We start from the raw sequence: 19352 nt of genomic DNA on the forward strand, positions 1-19352 counted from the left end.
GATCTTTGGTGATTACGATTTTACAATGCTGCGCAAATCGAGGTCATTTAGATTAGTTACAATCACACTGGGGAAAACAGTAGCTGGAGACCAGAGCATGACCAAAGTTATTTCAGTTATTTGCAATGAACTTGAAATCTCATTGCCTTTGAAAGACAGGACTAGGTCTGCAGCCGCTCACGGTCAGTTGGTGTCTTCAAAGTGACTTTGGTACATCATGATGGCAATAAAGTAAGAAGATGGGGTTGTGATAATATGGTAATTAATTGCGACGAGTCATTAAAAATCGTCTGTCTGTGTCTATAAATGAGATCGCAATTATGTGCCAACCTTCACCCTGGGAGTGACAGTCAGTCCAAGGTGGACTGCGATGAACATTTGAAACTGCTCCCTTTCATGTGGTTTATACATTTTTCGACTGGGCTAATTTTCAGATGAAATTATTAGTATTAATTAATTATTAATATTAAAAGTAGTATTAAATGTAAGACCCGTTCCTAAAACTTTTAGTTTTCTAAACACGCCGTTGTAATGCTCCTTCAGCGGCCAGCCACAGGCCATGTAGTGGAGCTCCGAGCGAACCGATGGTAGTGCAGTATAATCAATCACCGGAAGCTTCGAACGGCCGCTGCTATAAAACTTCGTTTATACGCCTCTTGAGTTCAAAGCATACACCGGGAGAAACGGCAAGAAGCGGACGGCAACAGATGAGCTTAACCTGTTGGGCCACAGGTAACATACACGGTGTGGAGGAAAACGAGGAGTGAGGAAGGCAGCTGCTGCTTTAGCGCCTCTTAGCTAGAGACTAGTATGCTAATGCTAATTGCTCTTATGTGTAGAAGAACGTCTAACGTGGCGTTAAAGCGAAGCTGCACATATTTATTAAAGAATGTGACAAAGAGGCAGCTGAGGGCTGCAACATCCCGACCCGTACTCAGAGACACGTGAACACATCACTGTGAGGTCAGGCTGTTTCGGATCAGAGCAACAGCAGCAGGGGCAGGACGCTGAGGGATACTGTGTGCGATTTATTTATTTTTTTTAGAGAAGGGGACATCCAGGAAATGTGTTATGAACTGAGGCTTCAGGACGATTGAAGCAACGAAGCTGTGATTGAAGTGCAGATTCTATATAACCTTTAATTGTTTTTAACAAAATTGCAATTGCTGTACTCCTTGAAAGACCTTCGTGCTGGGGGTGTACAGGGGCAAAAACTAGAACACTGCCACACTGACCTCACACTAATGTGTGTGTTAAAGCTACGAACTTGATATAAAATATGGATTTAGCCACTGTGGTGTCACCCATTTGTTGTTCACTTGCCAATTGTGATTTGCTTGCTGCCATGTTTGGGTTTTTGTAGCCATTCACAAAAAAAAAAAAAAAAAAAAAAAAAACGTAATTAGGACAAGAGGGTGGAGTGTTAAGTTATCCACTGACACTAGGTAGTCTAGTAGTTGGACCTGTGACCAGGAATTTAAGCCTGTCCCATGTGCTATAGGGAAAGAGGGAGCATACACCCCGAACATATCACCTGTCAATCACAAGGCTACAATGCATCCAGGAAGTCTCCACATTTTTCCACATTTTTTAAAGGTAGTCTTGTTCCAAAATGGGGTAAATTCATTTCCCCCCTCAAAATTATACACAACAGTACTCCATAATAGAAACTCTTTTCTATGCAGAACCTCTCAAGCTCCATCGGGTTAGATGGGGAATGTCGGTGCACATCCATTTTCAGATCTCTCCAGAGATGTTCATTCGGGATCAAGTCTGGGCACTGGCTGTGCCACTCAAAGACAAAGTGGTCCCAAAGCCACTCCTTTGTTATCTTGGCTGTGCTTAGAGTCGTCATCCTGTTAGAAGGTCCAGAGGTCAGAGGTCCAGAGCACTCTGGAGCAGGTAATCATCAAGGATGTCTCTGCATATTGATGCATTTCCCCAACCCTGACCCATCTCCCTGTTCCTACTGTTGACAAACATCCCTACAGCATGATGCTGCCACCACTATGCTTCACTGTAGGATGGTATTGGCCAGGTGATGCTTGGCATTTAGGCCAAAGAATTCAATCTTTGTTTCATCAGACCAGAGAACTTTGTTTTCATACTGCAAAAATGATTTCTCTTTTAGAAGGTTCCTCTCTCCACAGGGCAATGTTGGAGCTCTATGAGAGTGACTATCACAGTCTTGGTCACTTCCTTTACTAAGGCCCTTCTACTCTAAATGTTCAGAATGACTGGGCAGCAAGCTCTAGGAAGAGTCCTGGTGGTTCTAAAGTTCTTCGTTTAAGGTTAATGGAGGTCACTGTGCTCGTTGGGACCTTCAATGCTGCAGAGTTTCTTTTACAGATCTGTACCGCGATGCAATCCTGTTTCAGAGATCTACAGACAATTCCTTGGACTTTATGGCTTGGATTGTGCTCTGGCATGTGTCTTTCCAATCAAGTCCAATCATCTGAATTTACCACAGGTTGATCCCAATCCAGTTTTAGTAACTAACAGATGATCCGTGGAAGCAGGATGCAGCTGAGCTCAGTTTTGAGAATCATGGCAAAATAAGTTTGCCCTTAGGCACCTTTCCCGGGCCTGGCTCCAGGGTGTGGTGGGTAGTACTATTGCCTCAGACGTGCTGCTCCACTAGTAGGTTGTGGAGTTTGCTGTGTTGGCAGTTGGCCGTAAGTGTGAGTGAAACTGGTTGTCTGTCTCTCTGTAGTAGCTCTAGATAGCAAGGGCTCCCTCCATAAACTATACGGATACAGCAGACGCATCTGTTTTAAGTAACGGATTAATAGTCCTGTAATGTCACTTACTAAAACTTCCTGTTCTTACCTCAGACAGGGTGTTGTATCTTCCTCCAGAAAGGGCAGATAGCGCAAGAATGATAGAGAAGTCAATTTCAATGATGTAAAGAGGTGGGGTTTTTTTTGTTTTAGTTATAAATTAATTACTATTAATCAGAGGTTATATGTTCCTATTTTACAGTCACAGCTGTGTGTCAGAGATGCTACAGCTCCCCCTGGTGGTGACAGCCCAGGTAGACCTGCTTCTGGTGCTGGTCTCCTTGCTGGCCTTCTGGACCAGGCTGAGCCATCTTAATTATCCCAATGCTGTGGTGTGAGTGGATCTGTTTCACACACCTGAACATCATGTACACCCACATACAAACTTACGTACCAAGCTTCATTCTGTTATTAACTGATTTTTATACCTTGACCGTTGTGCAGGTTTGATGAGGTGTATTATGGTCAGTTTGTGTCTCTCTACATGAAGAGGGTTTTCTTCATTGATGACAGCGGACCACCTCTCGGTCATATGATCCTGGCCTCTGGAGGTGGGTTATTAAAATACCAACACAGCCCTTTGTGAGTGTACAGCTTTATTTATACTTTGCTCCAACATGTGCTTCTGCTTTTGCTGTTTTAGCGTACCTGGGAGGTTTTGATGGGAACTTTGTGTGGAACAGAATTGGAGCAGGTACAAATCCCCAAAAATGATTTCATCCAGTTAGAGGTTAAACCAGAAAATTTGTTAATCTATATAAACCAGCGTGTGCCTTTTTTTTTTTTTTTTTTTTTTTTTTTTTGAAACCAGTTTCTATATTTCCTCCCGTCTAACTTGGTTTTGGTCTGTTTAAAATTAGTGTGTGTTTGTTTTGTTTTGCAGAGTATCCTAGCACGGTGAATGTGTGGAGTCTGAGGCTTCTGCCAGCCCTTTGTGGAGCTCTCTGTGTTCCTCTGGTCTACTTGTTGACTTTAGAGTTGAAGTTCTCCCACCTGTCTGCTCTGGGAGCTGCAGTGCTGTTGCTGCTGGGTGAGTGCGTCCATGCTGAGTAAGAGTTAACGTCTTCCTGCTGAAAAGCCTTTTAGCTGCTGCTTTTTATAAACCAGTGAAGTGATACTTTCCCGGTGAATATGCAGACGGGTTGCTCTTTTCAGTCAAGTCTGACTTTGGATCTTTGCTGTTCCAGAGAACTCTCTGATTGTCCAATCACGTTTCATGTTACTTGAGTCTGTCCTCATCTTCTTCGTGCTCCTGGCTTTCTTCTCATACCTGCGCTTCCACAATGCACCCAGCAGGTTAGTCTCAGATTTCTCTTCTCATGTGTAGAAAGTGTAGACTGTAAATTAAAGATGGCTGTAGCCACTGTGATATTGCCCACTGGTTTGTTTTGAAGCCCTCAGTTATAGTTTTATGGTGGCCACCTTCTTATTTTTATTAATAAGTGGAGCGCTAAATTATCAGCTAATGCTAGCAAGTTTGGTTAACTCAGGGACTTTAAACCATGTGGAAGCGCCAAAAACTGCAGTTCCTCATGTGGTTCAAAAATCAGACTTCGTTTTTATAGTGTTTGACTTAACTGCATTAAAAATTACATCAACAGCCTTGTAGAAAAAACATTTGTAGGTGATAACTCTCTTCTCTAATTGTCAAAGGTTGTCATTTCTGGCTTCAAAAATGGCACAAAAGCCAAAATGAAACTTTAAAAACAGATTTTCTCAAACCAAAGGATTAATTATACTTTGTGTAGTTTTAGATGCAGTAGAAATGAATGTATCACACACATACACATGTCTGCTAATTAGTGCAAATAAAATACTACAATTTCACTCATCAAAACGGGAATACAAACTTCACAGATAAGCTGTTAGCAGAATAAATCCAACAGTTAGCCATGTTATATTGAATTACTCCTACATTTCTGTAGGACATACACATAAACCAGCTTCTTTAGTCTTGACTAATCCTACTTAAAATTTCCATCCATCCTTCTTCTTCCACTTATCTGCGGCTTAGACTCAGGGGCAGCAGCCTAAGCAGAGAAACCCAGACCTCCCTCTCCCTAGCCACCACCAGCTTGTCTGGGGGAACACAAGGCGTTCCCAGGCCAGCCGAGAGATATAATCTCTCCAGCGTGCCCTGGGTCTGCCTCCTCCCAGTGGGACAATTCTGTTAATGAAATTAACGAAAAGAATTGTTGACAAAGGGCAGCCCAGGCAGAGTCCATCACCCACTGGAAACTAATCTGACTTATTGACGGCTGTGCGGACCGAGCTTCTTGCAAGGGATCAAATGCTCGTAGCAATGGGCCAGACACCCCATACTCCCAGAGTACCCCCCACAGAACCCTCCAAGGGACATGGTCGAATGCCTTCTCCAAGTGCATAAAACACATGTAGACTGGTTGGGCAAACTCCCAACCACCCTCAAGTATCTTTGAGAGGGTAAAAGAGCTGGTCCAGTGTTCCACGACCAGGACAAAAACCGCATTGTTCCTCCTGTATCCGAGGTTCAACTAACGGATGGACTCTCCTTTCCAACACCCTGGCGTAGACTTTCCTAGGGAGGCTGAGGAGTGTGATTTTTCCCCTAGAGTTGGAACACACCCTCCGGTCCTCTTTCTTAAAAATGGAAACCACCACCCTGGTCTGCTAATCCGGAGGTACTGCCCCTGATCTTCACGCAACATTGTAGAGGCACTTCAACCAAGACAGCCCTACAACATTAAGAGCCTTCCCAAAATCAGGGCAATGTTATCAGGGGGCTTTTGCCCCCTGGCAGGGTTGCCCAGGGTTGCCCATGGCAAATTGGTCCTAGGTGAGGACCAGACAAAGACCGACTCAAAAGAACCCTATAAGTATACAATCAAGAGAACAGTTTGCACTATCTCTGCCTGGGATAGGGTTACTGGGGCCCCACCCTGGAGCCAGGCCCGGGGGGTGCCTAAGGCCAAACATCTGGTGACAACGCTTTAGTTCATGGGGCCTGGCTGGGCATAGCTGAAAAAAGGACATGGGCCCATCCTCCTGTAGGCCCACAACCCACAGGAATTGCAGAGGCTCTGGCGGGCTGATCCCTGGCTACCAAGACTAGCAATTGGTGGTTAAAATTTCCATTTTTTAAAATATCTTTTTGAAACTTGTATTTTCACATGTTCAGCTGTTGCTGTTATTAAGGAGAGCTGTGTGGTATAGTGTGTTCACTCTATGGCCCACTCTCAAACATAGACAAGTAGCTGCTGGAGGTTTCTTTATCTTAAAAGGAAGTTCTTAATCCCTACTCTCGCCAAGTGCTAGCTAATAGGGGATCATGTGATTACTCGGGATTCTCTCATTAATACTGTGGGGTTTGTACCTTGCAGTCTAATGTAACTTGAAGCAAATGTTATTTTAAATTAGTGCGACGTTAATACAACTAAACTGAGTTGAACAGTTTGTTTCCGTTTTAAACAGACCCTTTCTCTGCTCTGACGTCATATGGTTACTCTCTCCTCCTCAGCTCCTGGTCCAGATACAGTTGGCTGATTCTCTCTGGTGTCTCCTGCGGTGCGGCTGTAGGGTGAGAAAGTGATTTAAGGCCTGTTGCTCTCTAGCGTGTGCTGTTGTTTAAAATGCAAATGTTAATGTGAAAATGTGATTGGTGTAGGGTGAAGTACATGGGTCTGTTCTCATATCTGCTGCTGCTGGTCGTGGCTTCTCTGCACACCTGGAAGCTTATTGGAGACAAAACTATCAGTCATGTGAGTCTAGACTTCCTGATTGTATCATATCCAGCATTTAGCTGGCAAACGCTACTTTTGCAGCTATGACTGCTGCTACTTTCAAGAATACTCCATGTCATGTGTCTTTTGAAAAATGGTTCCCAGCTCCACAAAATCCATTCTCAGGAACTGTTTTTGTTGTGTTTTATGGACTAATTTGCCAGTTTCATGTCATCTTTAGTACCAAAAAGTCATGGTTTTGTAAAACGGTGTTCCCAATACAGTTAACATAGAGCAGGGTCTTCTCTGTAAATGTAAAGGCTTCAAAAGGGACACTTTCCAAACTGGTGCAGTGTTTTCCTTAGGAATTATAGTATTTCTAGTGAGGCAGGATTTAAGTACATTACGTGCATAAAAGTATTTGTCTGCAATGTTTTAATAATAGCAGTTTAGCACTATGTAAAAAAAAATAAAAGCATTGCCTGAGTGTTTCATTTATTTATGTATTTTTTTGGGTGTTATAGTGTTTCCATACAGTTTATATTTATGATATGAAAAAATGTGATTCTAAGAACATAATGATCCTGCATGCATGTCTTTGTGCAGATGAATGTGTGTGTGCAAAGTGTACATAGAGTTCTGTGTCTGGTGGTGGTTCCAGTCCTGCTCTATGTGTTCTGGTTCTACGTTCACCTGAGTTTCCTGAACCGCAGCGGACCACATGACCAGCTGATGAGTTCTGCTTTCCAGGCCAGCCTGCAGGTAAATACTGTCAGCTACACTTAGTAATTATAGACCTGTTTCCTGAGAGAAAACAGATTAGAAAGTTTTGAAATGTTTGTTTACCGACAAGTGAATCTAAATCTTTGATCTCACTGTATTTATGATAAATACCCCGCAGTTTTCAGAACCAATCACAGCACAGAAGCAGGTCTTACTAAGGTTATCAGTAACCTGAAGATCAGCATTAATTAACATAAAGTTTCAGTCTTTGTCCTTCCTGATCTCACTGCTGCCTTTGACATTTTAATTCAAATGGTTTGTGATTCAGAGTTTATAAAAACTGTTTAAAGTCCCTTTTAGCAGGAAGAAATCTCCAGCAGAATTAAGCTGAGGGAGAGGCTCATATCTCCTGTGATGGGTTGGGGGTGGGGAAAGGGAAACAAAACGAAAGGAACACTGCAGAAGAGAGCCATAGATTAATAATAACTAATGATTAAATGCAAAGGGGTGTATAAAGAGTGGAATATCACATTCTGGAGCGGATTGATAGATTGATTTTTGTGTTGTAGGGCGGTCTCTCCAGGATCACTCGGGGTCAGCCTCTAGAAGTGGCTTATGGGAGTCAGGTGACTTTGAGAAGCTCTGTCTCCCAGCCAATCCCCTGCTGGCTCCATTCTCACAAAGTCAACTATCCAATCAGGTGCTTCCAACACAGCAGCTAAGCACCTGCTTCAAAAAGCATCCCAGTTACAGTTCAACTTCATGATTTATTTAATGATGTTTCCTGTTTTTATTCAGGTATGACAATGGGCGGGGCAGCTCTCACCAGCAGCAGGTCACCTGTTATCCCTTCAAAGATGTCAACAACTGGTGGATCATCAAAGATCCGGGCAGGTAGATCACATTTCTCTTCAAGTGCTATACATGGAGACGTGGCCCATGTGTAACTACTGTCTATATCTCTGTCAGGCAGCAGCTGGTGGTCGACACTCCTCCTCGACCTGTCCGTCACGGTGATGTCATCCAGCTGGTTCATGGGATGACGTCACGTTTTCTTAACAGGTAAACAACTCAGGATATGTCCTGATTTTTGAGGGCTCTGTTGTCTCAGTAACTCTGGAGCTCAAAACTTGAAACATTTAGAGGCAATGAGTAAATAGAAAAGTTACTAATCTCAAGTTTCTTTGGAAATAAATGGTTAGGTCAAAAAAGTACTTTGAAGTTCTGTACTGAATAAATAGCCCTCTGTGGGTTGTAGTCGACCCCTCTCCATCAGCTCTGTGTGTCCCTGCCTGTTTACCATCAGCTGGTTTATTTCAGTGTTACAATGGTTGTGTTTCAGTCATGACGTAGCAGCTCCAATGAGCCCTCACACTCAGGAAGTCTCTGGATACATAGACTTCAATGTGTCTATGCCGGCACAGAACCTGTGGAGGGTGGTGAGTACAGTTTGTGCTGCATGTGATTTCTGATCTCTGTCTAAATTAACAGGAGTGCACCCACACATTTAATTAAAAGAGTATGGGATAATGTTGGCTTACTTAATGTAATCCCTGGTTCTTTGATAACACAGTGAGGTGTTTCACTATGGAAATCGCCTCGGTGTGACCAACTACGGAAGCTCCAATGACACCACGTCTGTCGATGACAGACCTGTCGAGCCGTGCTTAGGGCTCTGCCCCCTCATTCTAATACGGCCAACCAGCCCCTCCTAACTTATTCCAAGCAGATTTCTTTCTCCTAAGCACTCTGTCCGTGCCTAAGCAAGGAGGGAAGTGTTGGTGAAACGCCTCACTCTGTCATCAGGGAACCAGGGATTACGTTAAGTAACCCAACGTTCTTTTTCTAACTTTGCTCGTTGTTTCACTATGGGAGATATGGTCCACTTCCGGATTGGGTCAGCTCCCGAAGCTACGCTCCAGTACTACTCCAGGATCTCTGGTCGAACCTGAGGCACCAGAATCCAGCACTGCCTGAGCCAGGGATGACTGTGCAACATCCCAGCTTGCTGCCGCACAAATATCCTGGACTGATACACCTCTGAACAAAGCCCAGGATGTGGCCACATTCCCTAGTGGAGTAAGCTCGGAGTCCCGGGGGGGGACTGCAAGCCCTTACAGGTGTAAGCCAGAGCTATGGCCTCTACAATCCAATGAGCTAGCCTCTGGCGTGATAAGGGCCTGCCCTTGTGAGGGGAGGCCCAGGAAACAAACAGCTGATCCGACTTCCTGAATCCGGCTGTTCTGCCAACATAAGTCCCCAAGGCCTGCACAGGGCACAAAGTGTTCAGCCTCTGCTCTGTCTCTGAGGAGAATGGAGGAGGGTGAAAAGCCAGGAGCTCTACTGTAGAGCACCTGTATGATGTTTCCAACACTTTAGAGACAAATGCTGTGTTAAGGATGAATAGACAAAGCCTGTAATTCACTAACTCGCTTGGCTGTGGTTAGAGCCAACAGCAGAGCGGTTTTAAGAGAGAGAAACTTCAACCCCACTGCCCCGATAGGCTCAAAGGGGTGGTGGGAGAGTGCGTCTTAAACGACTGACAGATCCCATAAAGGACCAGTGGTCTAGAGACTGGGAGCGTTCGACGCACCCCCCTCATGAAGCGACATACAAAGGGGGTGCTGACCGGCAGGTTTATCACCAAACCCCATGTGACAGGCTGAAATAGCTGCCAAATAGGCCTTTATGATAGAAAAAGCTCTCCTTTTGTCCAGCAAGTCCTGAAGAAAACACAACAGCTCCACCATTGAACACTGAAAAGGGATTATCTGCTTTTCATAGCACCACTATTCAAAAACACGCCATTTACTGCTGTAAATGGAATGAGTGGAGGAGGCTCTAGCATTTTGAATGGTTTCAATAACCTTCGGAGGCATGCCTGCCGCCTTCAAATTCCACCTTTCACGGGCCAGGTCCATAGAGCAACCTGGTCTGGATGGGGATGTTATATCTCCCCACGCGCCTGAGACAGAAGGTCCCTGCGGATGGGGAGTGGCCATGGCTCGTCCACCAGAAGCTGGATGATTCCTGCTATCCAGTGTTTGGATGGCCACTGTGGAGCTATTAAAATCAGTGACAGCCCCTGATCTCTCACTCTGCTCAGTGTTGGGGAGATCAGGCTGAGGGGAGAGAACGCATACAGCAGTGTTTTTGGCCATGGATGGGCCCACGCATCCACGCCCAGTAGCGCATCTGCGTCTGACAGAGAGGGAGAAAAACAAAGGGCAATGTGTGTTTTCTCGTAAGGCGAAGGGATCTACGGCAGTCCAACCGTATCTCTGCCAAATCTGCTCCACCACCTGTAGATGAAGCCTCCATTCTCCGAACAGTGGATTCCCTCTGGACAGGAGGTCCGCCCCCCTGTTCATAATTCCTGGCACGTGAGTTGCTCGAAGGGAGAGGAGCCATGTGCTGCTCTACGCAATTATTTCCCTGGCTAACCTGTGTAGCTGCCGGGAACGGGTGCTGCCCTGGTGGTTGATATAAGCACCAGGGCAGCCAATATTATAATAATAATAATAATAATAATAATAATAATAATAATAATAATAATAATAATTAGAATTCTAACAATAGGTCCTCCAGTCCACAGTGTGTCCATTTGCCATACCTGTACAAAGACACAGTGGAGTTGTCTGTTTTCACTAAAACATGTTGTCCCCGGAGATACGGCAGAAAATGCCGTAAGGCTAGGAGCACCGCGCGGAGCTGCAGCACATTTACGTGATTCAGCGAAAGTCTCTGTGACCAAACGCCATTCACTGCTCTGCCCATCATAGTTACACCCCAACCTGACAGGGATGCATCTGTGGTCAGTGTCACCCTGGATGATACTGCCCCGAGAGGTACCCCCGCAGCACGACTTTCCCCAGCTGAAAGCAGGAAAGACGGTGAGTGAAGGATGCGATCCTCCGCTCTGAAAGTGCGATGCGATAAGAGATGGAGTCTATTCTGAGCCCCAGATACTTTGTATACTGTACAGGTTCCAAGTGGCTCTTTTCCAGGTTGATTGTGAAACCGAGCTCCGTGAGGTGATTGACTACCACCTCACAGTGGTCTTTGATCGCCTGCCCGGGATGCTCAGGGATGAACTGCACATGCGCGCCACCGCTCCACCGCTTCAGAGCGGGCCCCTGAAGACGCGGTAGTGTGACGTCACCCCTGTCTCCCGGAAGGATTTGGAGCTGTCCCCCTCGGGTAGAGCGTGAGCTCCCCCCGCTGGTGACAAAGACAAATGGCAGTGATTTTCTTTTGTTTTTATTTTGAAACTGGGGGGGACATTCTGCCCTTGGCGAACTGCCTGGCTGCAGGAATTTACGTTTTATTTCTTTTGTTTCCCCCAAAACACAGTGAAGTGCCTGGTGACTCTGGGCAGTGCTTGGTGACACAGACAGAGTGCTTAGGAGTGCTTGGTGACACTGCGCCATTTGTCCACAAGTCTGTCCTCCCTGAACTGGAGGAGAAGACTGAGAGGGTGCTCCTGGTGAACTGGAAACTTGCGGAGATTCTGAACCTTGGAGTGATTTGGTTACCCCTTCTAACATCTTCCTTCTCTTTGGGGGAGAAGAGAGGGGTGACACAGAACGTTGCATGTGTGGTAGGCTGACCGCTTCTTTTCCCCCTCTCCGGGGTGTGACGGCTTGTTCTTTGCAGCAGCTGCTGCAAAGGAATGCTTGCCCCAAGGTCTTTGGTTCTCTACTTTTGCCTGGTGGGTGACTGCAGGCCTCCTGCTCCTCTCTGCATTTTGACCCCACTCTGTCTCCCTCTCACAGCTGCTGCTGCAGCAAAACCAGCCCTTGGCACCTGCTGGGGCTGAGAGTTAGGTTTTCTGGGTAAGCAGAGGTTTAATGCTTCTCCCTCCTGCTTTCTGTGGGTGCTTGTCTCTCTCATTCTCTCCAGGGCTGGGCCAAAGAGACCCTTGGTTGGGTCATAGGCTGCATCCATGACCTCAGCCTTCTGAGCATCCCCTAGGCCCGACGGGTTTAGCCACAAGGCTCTTTCACCCGAGACTGCAAGGCCCATAACATAGCCACACCCCTGGACTGCTCCCCTGGAGGAGCGAAGAATGAGATCATTAACCATGTAGATTTCATCCCAGAGGGCTGGGTTTGGGGAACCCGAGTCAAGCTGACGGCCCATGTCTTCCAGAATTTCTGCCTGATATGCTTATAGCAGTGTGACTGCATTAAGCGAGCATACTGACTGTGCAGCATATTTGTACATCCTTTGATAAATAGATGCCGTGAGGCAATCCATATTGTTAGGCAAAGAAATGCTAGAAGAGACTGAGATTGCCCTGCAGTTACGGTGAAGATGATACGCCACTGAAGGCTCCACTGCTGGGGGTTCAGTCAGCCACAGTTCACCCATCCTGTGGATCTCAAGCTTAGAGCAGCCCTTGGTCAGAAGCTTGCTTTTTAAAGAGCTTGACCAATAGCAACTAATTTCTTTCATGCAAGCCGGGACTGCTGGCAAAAGCTGCTTCGATGGTGGCAAGGCTGGTGGGAGCCTCTTTCCGTGACATTCTGCCCCTTCGGCATCCTGGGCGGCTGGCCATGGGATGCGTAGCTTGGCAGCCCGTTTGCAGACCTTGTACAAATTGCTGTCCACCGGTGTCTGGACTGCTGGGGAGGAAAGGTAGAGTCATCCTCCTCTTCCTCATCCTGTCCTCTAGGTCAAGGAGGTCGGATTTGGCATCGCCCTCTGTGTCCTCGCCACCTGGCTCGCTCACGTTTTGATTGAGGAGGACCTTGAACGATGGGGGCTGGAGCGGGGAATCTTCTTCCATCATGTCAGCCCAGCTTGTGGAGTCTCGCGAATGACTGATATCACTTGTAGCAGTAGCGGTGGACAGGCAGGGGACCTGACTGTTCGTTACTGCTACATTCAGCCTCCTTTCCAGGACTTTCTCTGGCATCAACACACAGTGTGGGCATCCCTGAGGGTCCGCCAGTGAAGCCTGAGCATGCTTGGCACCCATACAGATGATGCACATTGGATGAGGGTCCCTGCCCGAGATGGTGGCACCGCATGATGCGGGGCACGGGCGGGGTGCATCCTCTTTGGCCTTCGTACGTAGCTAGGACTAGCAGCGGGAGTTAAATCCGAGCTAGTCGCCGCTGGAGTCAGCTCATTGTGACATGTTAGCTGCACTCCGCTAGCCAATATTGTTAGCAACTTAATGCTTACTGAACCCTAGGTCGACTAACAAGCTAATGCTAGTAAGACGCTAATGTGGTTCGTGGCCTGCTAACAAGTTAATGCTAGCCGGACACTGAACGAACAGCTCACCGTAACGCGTTAGCCCGAGTTACACAATGTCGGCTACCTCGCTAACTAAGACCAGGAACCGCTGGGACAGCTCACCTGACGTGATTGCTGTTCCACAGTGTAACTCTAAGTACACTTCTTTCGAAGGACTTACTCAGCACGATCCAAACTGGAACTGGAAAAACTTCGGCAACGTACTCCTACACGGGACTCCTGAGAACTGGATACGCTGAGGGAGCTCAAAGTAGTTTCTCACGGGAAGAAAGCGAGAATGAGTTAGGAGGGGCTGGTCGGCCGTGTTAGAATGAGGGGGCGGAGCCCTAAGCACGGCTCGACAGGTCTGTCATAGACAGACGTGGTGTCATTGGAGCATCCGTAGTTGGTCATGCCGAGGCGAGTCTATAGTGAAGCACTGAGCGAAGTTAGAAAAAGAACTTCCAGAAAAAGATTGTTGTCAGTGACTCCCACGGCCATTAATTGAACTGCATTTAGCATTCTTTTGCTCGTATTTATATGCAGTACATGCACAAGCTCAGACTCTGTGAGCCAGCTAGCATAAGCCAAAACATTACTATAAGTTAGTAAAATATTACAGTTTAGATTAGGTAGCTTGCTGTAACTTAGCTATGTTACATTAATTCTTAATTAGTAACTTTAGCTGGTAAAACAATTTGAAAATGGTGAGATTGGAAGATTGTCAACTAAAGGATGGATTAATTAGCCGAAATTATCTTTGTAGATAGGATATGCACAAGAGTACAGGGCCATGTTTACATTACACCTACAGGAGCTGCTCAAATATGGAAACCCCTCTTACCTTTATACTAATCAGTGGCTGAAATGCTTTTTACTGAGCCTGCTGTTTGTTGGTGTGTTTGTGTGGTCAGGACATTTCAAACAGGGAGGCAGAGTCAGAGGTGTGGAAGACCATCCTATCTGAAGTCCGACTCATTCATGTCAACACTTCAGCTGTCCTCAAGGTGCAGACAGAATATGTCTCAGCTGAATGCCTGTACAATATGAAGTTATTACAGCCTGTTTGTGTGTGTCTGTGTGTGTTTGCGAATGCAGCTGAGTGGTGTGTCCCTTCCAGACTGGGGTTTCCGTCAGTTGGAGGTTGTAGCAGACAAACTGTTCAAAGCTCACAGCAGCAGTTTGGAATGGACAGTGGAGGAGCACCGCTATGGAACCAGTATGGCCACTAAACTCCTCCTCCTCCTCTTGACCTTCTTCTTTCTTCACTATTATCACTCAGTAGCTTTGCAATGTTACTTTAGTGAGGTCACAACGCACACTGTCAATCTTGTCCAGGTCAGGAGCAGAAGGAACGGGAGGCAGAGCTTCACTCTCCAACTCATATCGACGTTGATAGAAAAATTTCTTTCTGGGCAAAATTTGTTGAACTGCAAGTATGAACCTGAATTCAAAACTCACTGTCCAATCAGATTTATTCCTGTGACACTAGCAAAGAAACAGAAAGGAGTAAAATAAAACAAATCTGATATCTTGGCAGTGGAAGATGCTGACAGTAAAACAGGAAGAGTCGGAGCACAAATACAGTTCCTCCCCATTAGAGTGGATCACCATGGAGACCAACATTGCATACTGGCTGCACTCCTCCACCAATGTAAAAACACGACACACACACGCAGAGTAACACACACGCTTTGTCCTGTTTAGCCCTGTAATCCACTTTTTCTGTTTCAGGCTCAGATCCATCTAATTGGTAACCCGGTGTCATGGGGTGTGGCCAATCTCAGCCTGCTGGCCTATCAGCTGCTGGCAGTTGTCTACTTGTTGAGGAGGAGGCGAGGCTTGAAAGATGTACCTGATGGTACGTAGGGACACACTGAGTTCTGACAGTAAAACAGGAAGAATCAGAGCACAAATACAGTTTCTGCAGACCCATCTGGAAGGCCAGATGGGTCTGCAGAAAGATGGTCCGCACTGACATATTTGCATCAGAGACTAAGTCTAACCTCAGCTGTCTGTTCGGGTTATGGTACCATTTCTAACTAAATGTGTGGTTTTTGGGTTTTTTTGGGTTTTTTTTCAGGTGTGTGGGACCAGTTTGTGTGTCTGGGATGTGTGTGCGTTGGCGGCTGGTTGGTGAACTTTGTTCCCTTCCTGCTTATGGACAAAACTCTTTTCCTGTATCACTACCTGCCAGCACTCTGCTACTTGTACCTACTAAGTCCAGCTCTGTTGGAGCATGCACACACTCACCTGCTCAGGTACGCTCATCAGCCTCTTGTGAGCTACTCTTCTTTTTCCTGATTTAAATTAAAATTTTCACCTTAATCGTGTCAGTCACTGGCAACTACCAGTCATTGGGTAAGGTGACCTAATGCAACCCAGAAAATGGATATTAAAATTTTTGTTATTTAGTGGTTGCTTAGAAGTTGCCAGTAGAGTCAGCGAGTGGTTTTTAGGACTTTGTAAATGGGGTTTTAACTAAACTGGGATTAATATTGCCATTTTCTCATTCATTCATTCATTCATTCATCTACAGAACCACTGCCTGTTTTATCTTATGATGACTGACATTTTCTACCACAGCTGCTGAAAGTTAGTGGCTTTGTCTTGAGTAGAAGTTGGTTGTATTTTAGTAGGACGATCCACTTCCACTATTTTAAATTTCCTAACAAGGCTCTAGTGTGAAATATTTGTATGAGATTCTTGTGAAAACCTCAAAATTTTATGTGCAACCATATCCCTTTTTGCCAGCTTTCAAAAAAGGTGGTTTCGATTCTTGTGAAGAAGTCACTATCATAACTCATTCAATGACATCACTCCCTGGCCAATCAGTGGCCTGCAGCTTGCTGACATCACATTTTCATCTTGACTGAAATTGCTTGGAACCCAAGCTAAGTACCTGGTAATGGAAAACCCTAAAAACCAAATCGAGCCAAGCAGATCCAAGTAAGTACTACTGGAATAGAGGATAAGAAGAGCGGGACAGCCATCATTAGCACTGGTATCTGCTGCTTTGTGCAGGGAGAAATAAGATGAGCAGTGGTAGAGCTACAAAATGACTTCCAGCATGCCCCTGGTGTGAATGTCTCTGACTAGACAGAAACAGAGACAGGCCTTTAACCCTTGTATGGTGTTCGGGTCTGTGAGACCCGTGTTCAGTTTTTTTCAAAAGAAAAATTAAACAATTAATTATTTTTTCACGTGTAAATGTGTTGTGTCTTTCCACTCACTCCACTTGATTATAACTGATTTATTTATAACATTTTATATAAAAGAAAAACGAGAAGCACATTAATTCATAAATGTGATCTAACAAAGGTAAAGGGAAAAAATTAACCATGTTTGCTGTTCATATGTCTTGTAATTGGGATGAAGTAAACATCTGTTGAGTAATTTAACATAAAATTGTTTGATAGTGTTAATTTGGAAAGCCAAAACTCTAGCGGGTCCACCAGACCCATGAACACTGGCTGAGTAACAAAAATACGAACACCACACAAGGGTTAAGACTGATACTACCATAAATCTGTATGTTTGTAAGTTTTCTCCCCAACAAATACAACAATGTCGACGAAACGTTTTGCACCGTCAAAAAAGCGGGTGCCTTTGGTTTCATTCTATAATACTGGGCTTATTTTTCTACAAAGGTTTGAACTTTGAGAGTATTTAAACAAGAGAGAAAAGTGTGAAAATGTTCATGCCTGTCTGAGAAAAGTGTATAAAGTGTGTAGTGAGGGGTTTTACATCATCATGCATGTGGAGCCATACAAACTGCCTAGTACCATTTTATGTTACTGCAGTGAAATTTCAGCAAAATGACTTATCCAACAGCATTATTTTTTTCACTTTGATTTTCAAGATGTCGTTGAATTTAGCCCTTTGTAGATTGATAATTTTCATATCCATCAATTGATGTGGCATCCAACACAAACCTGATCTAGTATCAGTATGCAGTGGTCCCTCGCTATAACCTGGTTCACCTTTCGCGGCCTTGCTGTTTCGCAGATTTTTTTGGTGTGATTTTCCATGTTGTTTGTTTGTTTACAGCACATTGTCTTCTGCGTCCTGATTGGCTCTAGACCACTGTCAATCAATCTCGTGCCATGTCTCCTGTCCAGTACAGAATGTGTTCAGCGTGTCAAATTTACATAAATCTTTGATCACTAGCAGTGTGACTCTGAAGTGCTCTATTGTATGTTTGTAAGTTTTCTCCCCAACAAACATAACAATGTCGACGAAACGTTTTACACTGTCAAAGGCATCCACGGGTGCCTTTGGTTTCATTCTATAATGCTGGACTTATTTTTCTACGACGGTTTGAACAAGAGAGAAAAGTGTAAAAATGTTCATGCCTGTCTAAGAAAAGTGTAGTGAGGGGTTTTACAGCTATAATAATTGTAAAAAATAAAGTTGGCTAATTTGCAGATTTCACCGATCGTGGGTAATTTTTGGAACGTAACACCTGCAATAATCGAGGGACCACTGTAATTATCCAGTGTGATTTTTTTTTTTTTTTTTTTTTTTCCCCCCTCCATTGAGAGCTGATTCGTTTTCTGTATTTTTTTTTTTCTTTTTAAGCGGTGTAGTTGAATAGTAACTTTGCACTGTGTTTACGTGGCCTTCGAAACAAACAACAGCTAAAATGTGCACATCCAAGCACCATCATTTAAACAATATCCCAAACTGGATTTGATTTTGGGCTAGCACAGCACTAGGGCATTCAACACACTCTTTGCACTATTTTCTTTACACCGCGTCAGAGGTGTGTTCAGAAATATATGGATGGAACTGCAAACAGTCTGAACTTGTACCTGCTTTATGTTGTGTGAAAGGGCCAGTTAGACATAGAAGCACACTTTGTCAGGCTTTAGATCTCACTGTTGAATTTTCATGAAAATGTGACATGTTTTATGTTTTTATCTAAAAACTTTTGTTCATATTTGTTTCTGTTTGCATCTGCAGCAGCGTGACACATCAGCGTGCATTGTGTGTGGGTGCATTGGCTGTGTTGCTGTCAATCTTCCTGACCTACCGCACCTTCTGTCCCCTAACCTATGGAAGCCCTGAACTGTCAGCCCACCAGCTGCAAGGACTGAAGTGGAGGGACACCTGGGACATCCTGTACCGACGTCGGTAGAAGGATTATGACCCACATGGAGAGGAGTTTATGAGTTGAACAGAAGATGAACATATATTCGGCTTGAGGTCATCAGAGGAGGAGCTTCAGTTCTCAGACCTCTGACGCACCAACCCCTGATGATAAACTAGTGATGACTGACGTTGACCGAAGGCTGAGCACAAAATGAAAGATGAACAAAACAATGATGTGCCCTCATTCTTTTTGTGTTTACACTGGAAAAGTGGAATCGGTGGCTATGAACTGGATTTTACTTTTTCTTCAAAGAAACTATATTTTTTAGGACTTAAAAAATAATTTAGAAAAAAAATAGATTAACAATGAGACTAAAGAAAGTGTTGCACAATAGGATTTTTCATGTAAACAAGTTGAAGCTTAGTTTACATCAGAGTAAAGAAAAAAAATAAAGAAAATGTGGTAAAATATGAAGTCAAGTTGTGTGTTTATAAACTAGGGGGGTTTTTTTTAATGGAAAAAAAATAAAAGCGTTACTTAAATAATTTTAGGGCTCATCATGGACTGTGGGCATTTGGCCTAAAAACAAAAATATCTGAAGAAAACTGACTTCTATGCTGAATGAAAATACGCAACAACCGGAAGTGACATCGGGGGAAGGAACCAAACAACGGATCGGTGGCATTGCAGGTTTTGGGCTGCGGGTTTTTTGTTTTTTGTCCTTTCTTGTGTGTAGCTTGAAGCATCGCAGTGACAAACGGAATAATAAATTGCCATGCATGGTTTTTGTGGACTTTCTGAACCGGAACT

General features: G+C 44.7%; 1 protein-coding gene across 4 annotated transcripts; it reads left to right on the forward strand.

The window, feature by feature from the left end:
* Positions 1–320: 320 nt before the first annotated feature.
* pomt1 (protein-O-mannosyltransferase 1) lies at positions 321–19327 on the forward strand. 4 transcript variants are annotated; one of them, XM_026187455.1, is made up of 22 exons: positions 321–732; positions 1502–1596; positions 1686–1902; positions 2983–3114; positions 3225–3331; positions 3424–3474; positions 3664–3810; positions 3968–4076; positions 6277–6336; positions 6424–6517; positions 7085–7240; positions 7771–7901; positions 8000–8095; positions 8171–8263; positions 8544–8640; positions 14362–14454; positions 14546–14666; positions 14786–14883; positions 14988–15101; positions 15182–15308; positions 15531–15708; positions 18413–19327. In XM_026187455.1, exons 4-22 carry the CDS (start codon positions 3002–3004, stop codon positions 18585–18587), a joined length of 2160 nt encoding a protein of 719 aa, XP_026043240.1. In that variant the 5' UTR covers positions 321–732; positions 1502–1596; positions 1686–1902; positions 2983–3001; the 3' UTR covers positions 18588–19327. The 4 variants fall into 4 exon arrangements, with proteins under 4 accessions (XP_026043240.1, XP_026043241.1, XP_026043239.1 ...); XM_026187456.1 differs by lacking the exon at positions 1502–1596; XM_026187454.1 differs by lacking the exons at positions 1502–1596; positions 1686–1902.
* Positions 19328–19352: the final 25 nt, after the last annotated feature.

This window comes from Astatotilapia calliptera, chromosome 12, assembly GCF_900246225.1.
Source record: "Astatotilapia calliptera chromosome 12, fAstCal1.2, whole genome shotgun sequence".
Classification (NCBI taxonomy): Eukaryota; Metazoa; Chordata; class Actinopteri; order Cichliformes; family Cichlidae; genus Astatotilapia; species Astatotilapia calliptera.